The sequence below is a fragment of the Oryctolagus cuniculus genome, chromosome 11, assembly GCF_051225735.1.
Source record: "Oryctolagus cuniculus isolate XC-2025 breed Fujian yellow rabbit chromosome 11, ASM5122573v1, whole genome shotgun sequence".
NCBI classification, from domain to species: Eukaryota; Metazoa; Chordata; class Mammalia; order Lagomorpha; family Leporidae; genus Oryctolagus; species Oryctolagus cuniculus.
The window spans coordinates 11387435-11402213 of record NC_142877.1 but is presented as its reverse complement, the minus strand read 5'-3'; the positions used below and the strand labels follow the sequence as shown (position 1 = coordinate 11402213).

The 14779-nt window shown below is 52.4% G+C and overlaps 1 protein-coding gene across 12 annotated transcripts in view; it reads right to left on the bottom strand.

The window, feature by feature from the left end:
- Positions 1-1378: 1378 nt before the first annotated feature.
- The window catches only part of STAU1 (staufen double-stranded RNA binding protein 1), a 74124-nt gene continuing 60723 nt past the window's right edge, over positions 1379-14779 (bottom strand). For 4 of the 12 annotated variants that reach the window (XM_089307061.1, XM_089307063.1, XM_070051717.2 and 1 more), the window contains 8 exons: positions 12010-12240; positions 10766-10909; positions 7533-7679; positions 6374-6449; positions 5873-6192; positions 4048-4170; positions 3278-3363; positions 1379-2822 (listed from right to left, as the gene is read on the bottom strand). In XM_089307061.1, the coding sequence (XP_089163187.1) occupies positions 2807-2822; positions 3278-3363; positions 4048-4170; positions 5873-6192; positions 6374-6449; positions 7533-7679; positions 10766-10909; positions 12010-12240 (1143 nt within the window). In that variant the 3' untranslated portion in view covers positions 1379-2806. The remainder of the gene's footprint in view (positions 2823-3277; positions 3364-4047; positions 4171-5872; positions 6193-6373; positions 6450-7532; positions 7680-10765; positions 10910-12009; positions 12241-14779) is intronic. The other 8 variants (XM_089307062.1, XM_070051718.2, XM_070051715.2 and 5 more) reach the window with 3 other exon arrangements.

Genomic DNA, 14779 nt, shown 5'->3' with positions numbered 1-14779 from the left:
GTTGCCCCTCTTCCAGGCCAGCCCTCTGCTGTGGCCAGGGAGTGCAGTGGAGGATGGCCCAGGTGCTTGGGCCCTGCACCCCATGGGAGACCAGGAGAAGCACCTGGCTCCTGCCATCGGATCAGCGCGGTGCACTGGCCACGGCGGCCTCTCTCACTGTCCACTCTTCCTGTCAAAAAAATTTTTAAACATTATTTCAAAACAACTTTTTAAAGGTAGAGAAGGGGCTGGCATGCTGGTGCGGTGGGTTCAGCTGCTGCCTCTGACGCTGGCATCCCACGTGGGCAGCTGTTCTAGCCCCAGCTGCTCCTTTTCCCATCTACCTCCCCACTAATGACCTGGGGAAAAGCAGTTGAAGATGGCCCAAGCCCTTGGGCCCCTGCACCCATGTGAGACGGGGACAGAGGTCAGCCTGGCCCACCCCAGCTGCTGCAGCCATTTAGGGAATAAACCAAAGGATGCAAGATCCATCCCTCCCTTTCTCTAACTCCACCTTTCAAATAAAATCATAAATAAAAGGTAGAGGCAGATTATATTGTAACGTTTTAGTACAAAACAAAGTATTAATGAAAAACTTATTACACTTTAATTTTTAGTAGTGATGTTTAACAATCTGAGACGGAGAACAAAGAGCAAGCGCTCCCGTCTGCTGGTTTCCTCTCCGGATGCCCATGGCCAAGGCCGAGCCGCGAGCTGGGAACTGCGTCCTGGCCTCCCTGTGGGCAGCAGACACCAGCTACTAGAGCCAGCCCTGCTGCCCGCCAGGTTTGCACTGGACCTGGACGGCCCAGCAAAGCCCTGCCCCGGGACTCCAAGCTTCCACTGTGCTTTGCACACTCGAGTCAACTGCTGTAGTCGGCTTGGGCCACGTGTTCCTTCAGAGGACCCCGAGCGCGACTCCAGAGCCAAGAGCCCAGCAGAGTGCAGGACAGCTTAGAGCCGCCGCCCACCAAGTGCTGCCCGTGCGCTCGGTTCCTCCGCCGAGCACCTGGGCCGCAGCAGGTTGTCGACGCCGACTCGCAAGCTCACAGGTCTTTAAGACCCGACTTATTTCCTTCCGCTGCTTTCACTCTCCCGGTGAATCCCCTCCCACTACACTTTCTGATCACACACTGGAGAGCCGCCGCTGCACAATGAAACAATCGTCACACCCCCCAGTGCTAACACGGCCAGCCAGCTGTCCCCACGGCCCGCGCAGCCCGAGCGCACGCAGGAAGCGAGGCCCGCGTCCTGCCAGGGGTCTCCTAACTGCCGGGCCGTGGCTCTGGGGGCAGCACTGGGGCCGTTCCCCGGGCCCACAGCCGCCCTGTGCCCGCCACGCCACTGCCCCGGTCCTGCACGTGCATCGTCCCTTATCACCGCTCAACAGGCCCAGAGCTTCATTAGTAGCTGTTTATTGATCAACAGTTTGATATAAAGTTATTTCAGTTCTTCATATTTTTGTCAAGATGGAATCACAAGCATTATAAATTTTTCTTTCTTAAAAATAAAAAAGGGTAGGGGTTGAGTTGGGAGGTGTCCACCTAGCAGTAGTGGCATCTGAGAATAAATTAACAAAAGAAATTTAGTATGACCATTTATTGGTGACAACACTAAGTCTTACTTACATTCCATGGGGAGAGAACATTCCAGCGCAAACACGGACGGAAGCAGTACTGGCCTGGCGGGCCTACTGAGCTTTCGTCTGGACCACACGCAGAACCTTCGGTACACACTCTGTGTACAGCGACAACACCTAAAGCGACACAGCTGCATACATCAACACGGGTCATCCTATTCAGCCCTACATGGAGATGTAATGACAGTATCAAGCACTCACGGAAATCAACCTGCAGGTGTGTGAGTACCACACGGCGACCACACCCTGTAGTGTAGTGAAGCTACGCCCTCAAGAGCCACGTGTAGACACAATTGTTTTTAATAATCTTTAAAACAAAGATCAAAGTTCATTTGTTTAAGTCCTGTTGCATTAACAAAAATAAAATAGAAAAGGAACGAAATGATCATCTAAAGTTTAAAATTCCTACAGTGTCCAATTTATACAACTGTGGGAGACTTCATCAGGGTCTGAGGCATCGGGACTGTCTCAGCTAGAGCAGAGGGCACACCATTTGTGTTCAATGAAATGGTCCTGGGTTAGGACAATGAAAGAAAAATATATAACCACATACACACGGTATGATCTTTCCGGCTAGATTATTGTTTCTAAACTGTGCTATGTAACTAGATACAACTGAGAAACTCTCACATATAGTGTCATATCAATGAGAAGAAGATAAAGAACTGAGAACACGCGTCACTGGAGGAAGAGAGCAGTGGTTACGGTGGGGGCGCACGCTAGAAAGCTCGGTGACGCTGAAGGAAGCATTGGATTTTCTCTGGCGCTTCTGCTCTGGGGCCGGCGGAAGGCCTCTGTCCAGCGTGGCTGTCCAGGGTTTGTCCCAAAGTGTTTGAGTGAGCCAGTCTGAGAAGGCGTCCTCCCTTCTGTTTTCTGTTTCTTCTTCCACACAGCAAAAAAAGGAAAAAGGAAAAAAAAAAAACCAAACCCAAAACAGCACCGCCGTGCTGGAGCGCAGAGCCGCGGCGGGCCCTTCCTCCCAGCGGTGCAGGCCGCAGTCGCTGCGCGGCCGTCAGAGCCAATCAGCCACGGCCACCTCCTCACGCTGCCGTCTTCGCTCCGCCCACGTTCTTACCCAGCGTGTCTCTCGGCCCACTGGAGGTATCAGAAATTCCAAATTTTCAAAGCAGTTTCAGTATTTTCAGTATATATGTTGGGATTTTATAATGGTTCATAGGCAGAAAAGGTTCAGCACCTCCCACACCTTTAAGGAAGAAAAAATAAAAATGATACCAGTTTTGAGATGGAAGGCCGTTTTAAGCTACAGAAGAAATCAGCAAACATTGGGAGCCCAACAGACAGGCCCAGGCTCGCTCACAACAGCGGCACCAGGGCAAACTCCCCCAGGACACGGTGTGCGAAGGGGTGGACGGACTACAGCACACACAGGAGAGCCAAGCGCCGATCCCCTGGAGGCAAGAACCGGCACTGCGCGAGGGCGGAGCCGTCCTGTGACCCCTCCCGACAACTTGGTTCTGAACCACAGGGACGCGCGTATTCAGAGTCAAGGTATTTAATAAAAACAGAGCTCTCTGCCCAGAGGACAGAAACCTTCCAGGGGCGAGGGCAGAAGGCCACTCGGGACACGTCTCAGTGCGTCAGCAGAGCAGCTCTCAGCCTCAGGGTACGGTGGTGCCTCCCAGGCCCCCGGGCACTCACACAGACACTGGTCCGTTTCCTGTTCTCGGCGTTTCTGTACTCTGTTGGTCCAATTCAGACAGCAACTTTAAAATGTTCAGGGCAGCCTGTGAGGGACAGAAAGAAAAATGAAGCCACACTCCTGTCTGGGACTCCAGCCCCACACCCTGCACTTGGGGCGGGGCACGTGTGGTTACTGGCAGACAGGCAGCAATTCCTTACACTTGAATTTTTAAAATGAAGAGAGTTATCCATTTACTTCACTGAATCCCCACCTGTTAACTTTGGTTACTGCCAGGATCTTGAACACTGCTAATCAGACTGCACAAACTGTCCTTGCCATTGTCTTCAAGACACTGCGCTACAGCCCATGAAGTGGCTTTATCTACCCCATCTCCTCTCCTCTCCTGAGACAGCAGTTCTTACAGAAACTTCGTGTCCGCGGAAAACCAGCACAAGGGCTTCCCAGAGACACGAGAAGGGAGACCCGCAGTCCCTTGTTCTGTAGAGATGGACAACCCCAGATGCGGCCCTGGGTCCGTCGATCCCCAGGAAGCGGGGTGGGGTGGGGTGGGGTGGGGGGGGTGGCAGAGGCCAGGCCTCGCCAGCACAGTCTGAGCAGTGAGAGAACTGCATCCAGCCAACCAGGAGAGAGAGAGTCTTCAGACACATGACACCTATCAAAAACCCAACTCTCTCAAGTCTACGGAAAACCCGTTTCCTGTCTCCCTGTGGCCGTAACAGCTGACCAGGCCTGCTCACTCCCTGAGCCTCACCCCAGAGGGACGTACCATGTCGTGGCAGGACTCCACATCCTTGCCGATGCCGTGGCTGATCAGAGGCGGCTGAGAGGAGCAATTGATAAGAGATACAAATTCGTTCTTGTTGTTTTTGGGGAAGTCTTTGTATTCAACCTATAGGGGAAGAGAGAACTGAGGCCAGGGCAGCGAAGCAAGGAGCCTGAGCGGGCCCAGGGCCGGCAGGAGGGAGAGCCCAGCCTGTGGGCAGCCACACGGCAGCCTGTGCCCGCCTGGGACCTTCCAGGGCGCAGGTGTCCGCCTGCCTTCGGCCCCTGGGTCCCTTCCCGCCAGGCGCTCTGCAGCAAGGCAGAATTTGCCAAAGCCTATGTTTACAAGCACCTAGGGGTCAGCTTGGATGTAGCAAAATGATGACGGAAGGACAAGTCTCTTCTCATACAACACATGCTGGGGACACCTTCTAGACCTCTCTTCCTCAGAACCGCTACTCACAGCCACTTCTACCACCCCCAAGAACAAGGTTTCATCTTTTAAAATTTTACATATTTATTTGACAGAAAGATAGGAAACTGGGCCCGGCGCTATGACACAGCAGGTTAATGCTCTGGCCTGAAGCACCGGCATCCCATGTGGGCGCCAGTTCAAGACCCGGCTGCTCCACTTCCTATCCAGCTCTCTGCTGTGGCCTGCGAAAGCAGTGGAAGATGGCCCAAGTGCTTGGGCCCCTGTACCCATGTGGGAGACCTGGAAGAAGCTCCTGGTTCCTGGCTTCAGATTGGTGCAGCTCCAGCCGTTGCGACCATTTTGGGAGTGAACCATTGGATGGAAGACCTCTCTCTCTCTGTAACTCTTTCAAATAAATAAATTAAGTCTTAAAACAAACAAACAAACAAAAAAAAAAAAAAAAAACTATCATCCCTCCACTAGTTCCAATGCCTGCAATGGCTGGGTCAGGTTGAAGCTGAGAGGGGGTAAACTCAGTTCAGACCTCCCACACGAGCGGCAGGGACTCAACCCTGCCCCTAGGGTACACATTAGCGACAAGATGGAATCAGGAGAGGAGCTGGGCCTTGAACCCAGGGCACGTTAACGTGGGATGCACAAATACACACACAGAGAGAAGGGAGGGGAGGGGATAAAGGGAGGACAGAGGGAGAGGGAGAGACAGAGACATACTGACTTTCCATCTACTGGTTCATTCCCCAGATGGCCAGGTCAAAGCCAGGAGCCAGAACTCCAACTGGGTCTCCCACGTGGGTGCAGGGGCCCAACTACTTGAGCCATCCTCCACTGCTTTCCCAGGCACATCAGCAGGCAGCTAGATCAGAAGTCAAGCAGCTGGGAATTGAACCGGCGCTCATGTGGGATGCCAGCATCGCAGGCACTGGCCTAACCCACTGGTGCCACAACACAGAGGCCCCACACAGCATCTCCACTGCTAATCAGATGCCTACCCCAAGAACTTGACTTATTTGAAAGGCAAAGCGAGAGAGAGACACAGAGACAGAGAGGGGGGTCATCCCTCTGCTGGCTCACTCCCCAAATGCCCATGAAGGCCATGGCCGGGCCAGGCCAAAGCCAGAGTTTGGAACTTCATCTGGGTCACCCACGTGGGTGACACAGACTCAAGTGCTCAGGCCATCCTCTGCTGCCTTCCAGATGATGCACTAGCAGGAAGCTGGAGCCGAAGCGGAACAGCCAGGATTTGAACCAGGCACTGACATGCAGTGATTTATATGCTGCGTCACAACGCCTGCCCCAAGAATTTGATTTCAAAAACAAGGTTCAAAGCTCATTCTGAGAGAGGAGCCCAGAGGTGACAGAGACACGTCCCTCTTAGCTCAGGCCCAACAGTTACCTGGAATCCCTGGACTCTGGAAAGATAGTCCAGTTGCTCAGAGGGTCTCGTGAGAGGTCCATGGGGTACGTGGCCTGAAGAGATGTTATTCTTTAAAACGGTCTCGGCTGTGGGCGAGCTGCCCCCATACAACAACTCTCGGGCTATCATGGCAGTTACCGTGGCCTTGGCAGGGTTTGGAGCTGCCCTGGAGAAATCTCTGGTGTGATGTCCTTGGCTGACTCCTACAGCCTGGGCGACCTCGGGCACCATGGGAAGAATCCCAGCAGGCAGTTGCTGATGACTAAGATAAGGCATCCTGAACTCCTCCTCTTTACTACCTGGGAGGACAGACAGGGTCACCTCCACTGTCGGCAGGCCCAAGGGCACCCGAGCTGCACGACCCTTCCTTCCCTCACCCAGACACACACACTGTGCGCACCGTTGCCAGGCACCTGCTGCCGGAACCATGCAAACCCAGGAACCCCATCCAGAGGGAGACAACGTGAGGATCACACTTACTAGTCCCATTTTCATCCCCAGAGCCTGGTTCAAAAAAGGTTACTTTTCTTCCATCCCCTGGTTTCTTCACTGGTGTCTTAAGAGAAGCAAAAAAAAAGAAAGGGAGGGGGCATGAACATAAGTCAAATCGTTGAAAAATTAGCTCCTGCCAAGTAACATAAACTTCAACCAGCAATCAACAGAAAAAACCCTCCCCTACCCAAAGTTGCCCACTAGTGTGCACTTCCTGTCCCTCCTGGCCACCAGTGTGTCCACTTCACTTGTGAAGGCACGCACAGCAAGTATGTGCGTGTGTGTTGGGGCAAGACAGAGTGACATGTGGCCAGCGGGAGCAGGGATGCAGCCGGGTGGAGCACACCAAGGCAGGGAAGAGGCTTTTAGGTGGGAGCTAAACAAATCAAGACTATTTCCTGGGCCTAATATCCAATTCAACAGGGTGGCATAAGAACTGCATCCAACGTGAGTCTCCCTTCCGGGAAGGAAAGGAAGCCCACAAGTGCCCAAATCTAAAACTGTGGGATGAGAACCGAGAGCCAGGCCCAGGGTTGATGCAGGCTCCCCAAGTGTCCGGAGTCCCAGTTATTAGCCTGACGCCCTGCATCACTGCATTAGGACCAGCAGATGTGAACCAATCAGTCCTGTTCTCAAGCTTATCCCGACAGCGTAACTCAGGGAGTGGAAACGAGGTCCCCAGGGGCTTCATTAAGTTCCCATGGAGCATTCTTGGCAGATCCAGTGGAGAAAAGCAAAATCCCAGATCACTTTGCTCCAGATCTGGACAGACCCTAATGTCTACCACCCAACCTCCGGGAAAAGCACAGCCTGCTCGACAGCTACCCAGACTCGCACGCGTGAATTTCCCATGCATGCTTCGCTTTGAGAGCACAAGTCACAGAATCGCACTGTTAACTTTAGATGGAGGAGCAAAGCACCCCCAGGTCACAGAGACACGAGAGCAAGCATGAGCTAACCCACAGCGGCGCCTGGAGCCACTGGACATGAGGTCCTCTCTGAGCACGCCACAGTGACCCACACGCCAGACTGCCGGGCAGAGCTGCGTCGCTGGCTGGAAGAGCAAGTCTCGCCCTGAAGCATGTGCCTCAAGTGCCGCGGGTGCAGCGGGAGGCCACCTTGGGACAGGAAGGCCCTGAGCAGTCACCTTTTCCTCTGACTTGAGCGCTGGCTTCGTGGGCTGTGCCTGTGGAACTTTGAACCCCAGGATCTCCAACATGTTCTCCGCAGCGTTGCGTTTCGCCACTTTCTTATTGGTGCCTGTTCCCTCTGCAGTGTGGTTTCCAACCTTCACCTGCACAAACAGTCAACACACACACAGGCGCTTAAACACGCAGGAAACCAGCTCAGTGGCTTTAACACGAGTGCCTCAGTGGTCTGACAGAGCTCATTTTAATTTCATGTTTTAAAGATTTATTTGAAAGACAGAGTTATAGAGAGAAAGGGAGAGACAGAGCGAGATCTTCCATCCGCTGATTCACTTTCCAGATGGCTGTGACAGCAAGCGCTGAGCCAAGCTGAAACCAGACGCTTCATTGAGATCTCCCATGCAGGTGGCAGGGACCCAAACACTTGGTGCATCTCCTGTTGCTTCTCTCAGGCCATTAACAGAGAGCTGGATCCTAAGAGGAGCAGCTGAGACTCACACTGGTCCCCATGGAACAGCATGGGGTGCTGGTGTTGCAGGTGGTAGCTTTACCCACTAAGCCACAACGCTGGCCCCTACCACAGTTGATTTTTAAATATTCAGGAATTTGTAAAGCTGGCTGTTAAATACAGCCATTATTAAACATAAATTTACATAAACTTACAAATTAAGTTATTTTTTAAAAGATTTTATTTATTTATCTGAGAGGTAGAGTTACAGACAGTGAGAGGAAGAGACAGAGAGAAAGGTCTCCTGTCCATTGGTTCACTCCACAAATGGCCACAACAGCCAGAGCTGCGCCGATCCGAAGCCAGGAGCCAGGTGCTTCTTCCTGGTCTCCCACATGGGTGCAGGGGCCCAAGCACTTGGCCATCTTCTACTGCTTTCCCAGACCATAGCTGAGAGCTAGATTGGAAGAGGAGCAGCAGGGACTAGAACCAGCGCCCATATGGGATGGTGGTGCCGCAGGCAGAGGATTAACCTACTGTGCCATAGCGCCGGCCCCCAAATGAAATGATTTTAACAGAGGCAAGAAATACTCAAAGGCACCACTGAACATCTCCCATAATTTCTCATAGAATTATTTGTGCTCTCATGTTCTGTCCATGTCTGCATGGGAATATTCCATGAGGTTAGCTACTGCATATCTCCTCTCAACTCCACCATTACAGGTGTCACTTCCAAAAGCCCCCAACTGGTGGTGGTGAATATAAATACCACAGAAATCTGCAAATGCAACCTATCAAGGACGAGGTTACTGACAACCTTGAAACTTAAAAGTGATGAAGCAAAGGTTATTAATGCAGATAAATCTTACAGGTACCTGAGGTCTGCAGCCACTAACTATAGCCAGCACAACAAATGGAAACATTCTTCTGGCCTTCGAAAATTATTACCCAATTCAGCAGAGATGCCAATTGTATCATTTACAAAAGATATGAGCTACCTGTGTCTTCACTGTCTTGTTACTGTCAACAAAATTATCGAGGCAGGTGTGCGGCAGAGTGGGGTCAGCCGCTCCCCAGGACACTGGCATCCCCCAGCAGAGTGCCACGCCAGGTCTCAGCTTCTCCACTTCCACTCCAGCTTCCTAATGCTTCCTGGGGACAGCAGATGAAGGCTCAAGTGCCTGGGCGCCTGCCACACATGGGAAATCAGATGACGTTCTGGGCCCCTGACTTTGGCCTGGCCCAGCCCTATGTGTTGTGGGAATCTGGGGAGTGAACCAGCAGCCTTTCAAGATGAAGAGAAACATCTTTTAAAAGAAAACAAAGAAACAAACTACGGTACACACACACACACGCGCGTGTGTGTGTATGTGTGTGTGTGTGTGTGTGTGTTAGCTGGTATTCGTGCTAGAACTGGAAGTCTCCAATCTGAATGATGGACTTGTCAATGACTTGAGTAATCCCTTCGGTGAGCACAGTGATAAAACGACACGTGTTGTCCAACTGTCACCCTGGGGTGGGGATCACACTAAGCCACAGGTGTGTGACATTTTAATACCGAGCAGATGAGTTCCTTGTCAACTGTACACTGCACATCGCTCCCATCACTAGAACTGCAGCACACACAGACGTGCCTGCGTCCACATCTACACACACGCACACCTTCCCTGCCGAACCCCGTCCCCAAGGGCCGCCCTTTAAACGTCCCCCGCACACTCCCGCCTGACCCCCTCCCCTATGGCCCTGCCACAGGCAGCCCCAGACCTCACAGGACGAAGTTCAGGAAACCCTTACCCGGCCTGCGCAGAGCATCCTGGTACCAAATCCCAACCTGGCCACCTGGCAGCCACTGCCCCTTGGCGAACTACCGCTCCCTCTTGCAGAGAGCACACCTCACTGTCTCCCTCACTTCCGACTGGGGGTGTGACACCCAGGATTGGGGATGGCTCTTTATAAGCTGTACATGACCACCCAGGAAGAAGTACGCATTCCCCCTTGTCCTGACTCAGGAGTCGTTTCTAAGATTCCTGTTGGATGCTTGAAGGCATGGACGCTACCCAGCTCTGGAGATTACTGAACGCAAGCACTGAGAGACCGTCGCAATCCATCTGGTGACCGACACGGCTGCCGAGTAACAGGGGCGTCCACAGCATGGGTCCCCTGGTGAAGGACAAATCACATCCCGATGGGGACGGCACAAGCCTTCATCACCACACTCACGAGACCGGCAAGTTAAGGGCTGAGTTGCTGATTTCTGGAATTTTTCATGTAGTACTTTTGGACCGCGAATGACTGGGTAAGTAAAACCACTAAGGTGGGACTACTAGACCCTGATTCCCATCAGAAAACATACATTCAAATCACAATTACAGCCCGCGGCCTGGTGAAGCACCGGCTAAGTAAGTTAAGCACAAGGAGAAACACCCCGTGCCGAGCTGGAGCGTCCTCCCACCCATTCTCAGGAAGAGCCGACCTGGATTCCAAACTCCGAGCGAGGAGGAGGAACAGGAACAGAACTCTGGCTATCACCTGCAGGACTTAACTTTGAAGACGTCCTAAACTCCCAGGAGAAGTAATGAAGAAAGGCATTCGGTGGGGCGAAACCCACCCCCACCTGCCGCCACAGCAGGGCCTGTGATAAGCACGAAGCAACTACCATGGGCCAGAGAGCAGGCCACCAGACCCGGTCTCCTTAGGGAGGCAGCTCAGCCCCTGGACCTCGAGAGACTTCAGGACTGGACGCGGTCAGAGGCAGCAGGGCAGTGCCCAGCCCAGCAGACCCACCTGCATCACGAACTCCCTGCGGCGTGGGAGGCCGCGCTCTGTGAGCAGCAGGTACTCGGGCTCCCGCTCCTTCTTCGCCTGCTGGATCTGGGCCAGTCTGCTGATGGGATTCATGCCCTGCCCATACTCCGGGCTCGTCTGCAGCTGAGAAACAAGGAAGGCAGAACGATGTGCTTGTTAATCACGGGAAAGCCTGGGTCAGAGAGGGCCAACTCCAAGAGCAGGACAGAGCGGAGTAGACACTGGGCACATATCTGCCAATGGCTCAGATCTCCGAGTTTCTTCAACACTAAAAGATGCTTCACATTGTCCATGATTATTCTAAGGTGACTTTAAGGCCTTAGTAACCAACATTTCCCTGTGAAGAGGCAAGCATTGCTGCAATGCTTGCTTCTTTAACAAATTAACACACAGCAAGAAAGAGGCAGGAAAAATAAAAAAAAAAAAATAACAAAAAAACACAACCCAGCTTTGAAAACTCCTCAAAGGTCTGTACGTTGGGCTTCTCACTTTCTTAACAAAACTCAAGGTCCAGAAGCCAATCAAGAGGATCCCCAAGCTGACATCCCCTGAAAGAAGAACCGAAGACTCCCACTCTCCCTCCCAGGCCAGGAACGGCCTCACCCACTCCACTGAACAGCAGTGGTTTGCAGGACACAATAAGACAGGAAGGAAAAAAAAATAACCACCAAAGGAATATATGGGGAAGAATATGGATCTAACTCTGCAAACCACCACAGAATAACCCTAACATTCTGCAAGGCCGCCAAGGGAATCTTGACTCCTTTCCTGGGGTGAGGAAGGGGTCAGTAGCCTCTGATAAATCTGTTAGCGTGGTCCAAAAACCCAAAAGCCAAAGTGCACAAATGTCCCTCTCCACCCTGAGCCTCCCACACCCTGCCAGCCTCCTCTCTACCTTCAGAACCTCCAGGGCAGTGGTCATAGGCATGGAGCCCTCCCAGGCCCCACACACAGCCTCGCCCAGAACCTCCCTGTGACCATGAGGGCTGCAGAGCGCCTTCGGCAGACATGCACACACACATGCTGCTTCTAAGCACGGCCTCAGCGGCCTCCGCTCCACCTACTCCGTGGCTCAAGTGCCACGGCTGGAGAGGATGCACCGGGCCTTGCTTGTGGCGTCTTCCATCTGTCCCCTTTCACCCTGGGGACAGCACTCAGCCTTCTAAGCCCGCCTACCTCCTGTAAGCAAAGAAAACACCCTCTCTGTTTGGAAAGGTTCCTACCCGGCCGGGGGGCTTTGTTTTCTTTTTGAGCCTGGGCCTCGTGCGCTCAGCTGCAGGCAGGGGTGGTAACTTCTTCAGCTCCTCGAGAACAGCTATGGCAGCATTCTTCTTGGAGATCTTCTTGCTCTTCCCTTCACCTTCCCCCACGAACTCCCCAACTGAGACCTTGGTCACAAAGTTCCTCATGTGCGGCGGGCCACTCTCCCGAGCCACCTGTGCCAGAGGGAAAGACTGAGTGAAAGCGCTACAGACACCTGCTCACAGCCTCTGGGCACACTGCCTGGCACACCCACTTCCCAGCACACACGGGGCAGCATCCAGCACAGAACCCTCCAACGAAAGGAAGACGAACACTGACGAAAAATGGCAGGGATGATGTCGAATGCTTTTACATCCCTTTCTTACTATTTTAAGATTTATTTTATTTGTTTGAAAGGCACACACACAAAAACACACACACACAGATATCTTCCATGTGCTGGCTCACTCCCCAAATGGCCGCAACGGCAGGGACTAGGCCAGGCTGGAGCCAGGAGCTTCATCTGGGTCTCCCATGTGGGTGCAGGGGCCTAAGTACTTGGGCCATTTTCCACTGCTTTCCCAGGCACATCAGCAGAGAACTGGATCGTAAGTGGAGCAGCTGGGACTCAAACCGGTGCCCACATGGGAGGCTGGCACTGCAGGAGTGGCTGCTTACCCTGCTGCGCCATAACCCCAGCCTCTTTTTACTGTTCAAACTAGCTTCTGTCCTGAATCTGATGTGACCAGGATAGGCAGATATAGAGACATTTCTACCAACTCCCATCAGAATTAATGATTAATAACTAATTGAGCCTCACAAGCAATTATTCTTTTTTGCTGCTGGATTTTTAAATGCTGAGCTGACACACTTCTCCTGCAGCGGGTTTACTCTGAGTTTCTCAAGGCTTCTCATTCCGTGCTGTGACCAGGGATGCAGTCACTCAAGTAACTCTGGGTGGTTCTGATCCCTCATTTCCCACCAGAGTCTGAGCAGGCAGGGGTGGACTTCTACCCCGCAGGTGGGACTTCCAAAGGTTTATTTACAATCAGACTTCTGATAGTCATAATCAGGCACGGCCTGGGGTCTATCCAATCATTGGAGAAATAAGGCCAGTTCTTAATCTCCCTTGTTAAGCTGTGTGTGTGGCATTCCTGCTTTGAGCAGACACTTGTAAGTGCCCGGCATTCTGTACGTGGCGGTTCAGTCGTGGTTCATACATCGAGCTGTGTGTTCTGGTGTGTGTCAAGTGCTCAAACGTCAGGATCAAGCCAAATAACTCACCAAATTAGACTAAATGACCAAACTGGGAACCTGTTTTAGGAAATCTGTATGAACTATACATCTTTAACAACATGGTAGTCGTGGCATGACTGGTTAAGCTACCGGCATCCTATATGGGAGTGCCGGGTCAAGTTCTGCCAACTCCACTTCCCATTCATCTTTCTGCTAATGTGGATGATGACTCAAGTGCTAGGGCCCCTGCCATTCATGTGGGAGATGGAGACAGTTCCTGACTGCTGGCTTTGGTCTGGCCCAGACCTGACTGTCCTGTTTGGGGAAGTGAACCAGCAGATGGAAGATCTTTGTCCCTCCCTCTCTTTGTAGCTCTGTCAAATAGGAAGGTAAGATAAACAAATCTCAAAAAAAAAAAAAAAAAAGAATGACTCACACCCATATACTCAGCCCCAAGTCACAGGCTGTCATGTGTATAGCGTGCTCCTCCGTGACTAGTGAAAAGGAACCTGACCCAGCAGAACCCAGCATGAAGAGTCCAAGTTTATTACTTGTTCTATACCTCCAGGCAAGACTGAGCTTATAGAGTCAACACTGTGGTGCGACAGGTTAAGCCACCGTCTGCAGCACCGGCATCCCTTTTGGGCACCGGTTCAAATCCTGGCTGCTCCAATTCCAATCCAGCTCACTGTTCATGGCCTGGAAAAGCAGAAGATGGCCCAAGTGCTTGGACCCTTGCACCCACTGTGGAGACCTGGATGAAGTTCCTGACTCCTATGGCCATTTGGGGAATGAGCCAGTGGATTAAAGATCACACTTTCTGTCTCTTCCTGTAAATCTCTCAAATGAATAAATTACTTTAAAAAAAAGACTGAGTTAATTAAATATTGGCTGGTATCAACTGTCAAAAAGAAATGACGGGGGGGGGGGGGGCGCTGTGGCAGAGAAGGCTAACCTTCCACCTGCAGTGCTGGCATTCCATACAGGTGTCGGTTTGAGCTCCACTTCCAATCTAGCTCCCTGCTAACGCATTTGGGAGAGCAGAAGAAGATGGCCCAAGGCCCCCGTGCCCACGTGGGAGACCCGGATAAAGCTCCTGACTTCGGCCTGGCCCAGCCCCAGCTGTTGTGGCCATTTGGGGAGTTAACCAGCACATGGAAGATCTCTCTCTCCCTCTCCCTCTCTCCTTCTCTCTGTATCTCTGCCTTTCAAATAAATAAATAAATCTTTAAAAAAAGAATGAAGGGTTGGGGCCGGCACTGTGGTGCCGTCGGTTAATGCCCTGGCCTGAAGCACTGACATCCCATAGGGTGCCGGTTCAAGACCCAGCTGCTCCACTTCTGATCCAGCTCTCTGCTATGGCCTGGGAAAGCAGCAGAACATTGCCCAGGTCCTTGGGCCCCTGCACCCGCATGGGAGACTCGGAAGAAGCTCCTGACTCCTGGCTTTGGATTGGCACAGCTCTGGCCATTGCGGCCAACTGGGAAGTAAACCAGTGGATGGAAGACCTCTCTC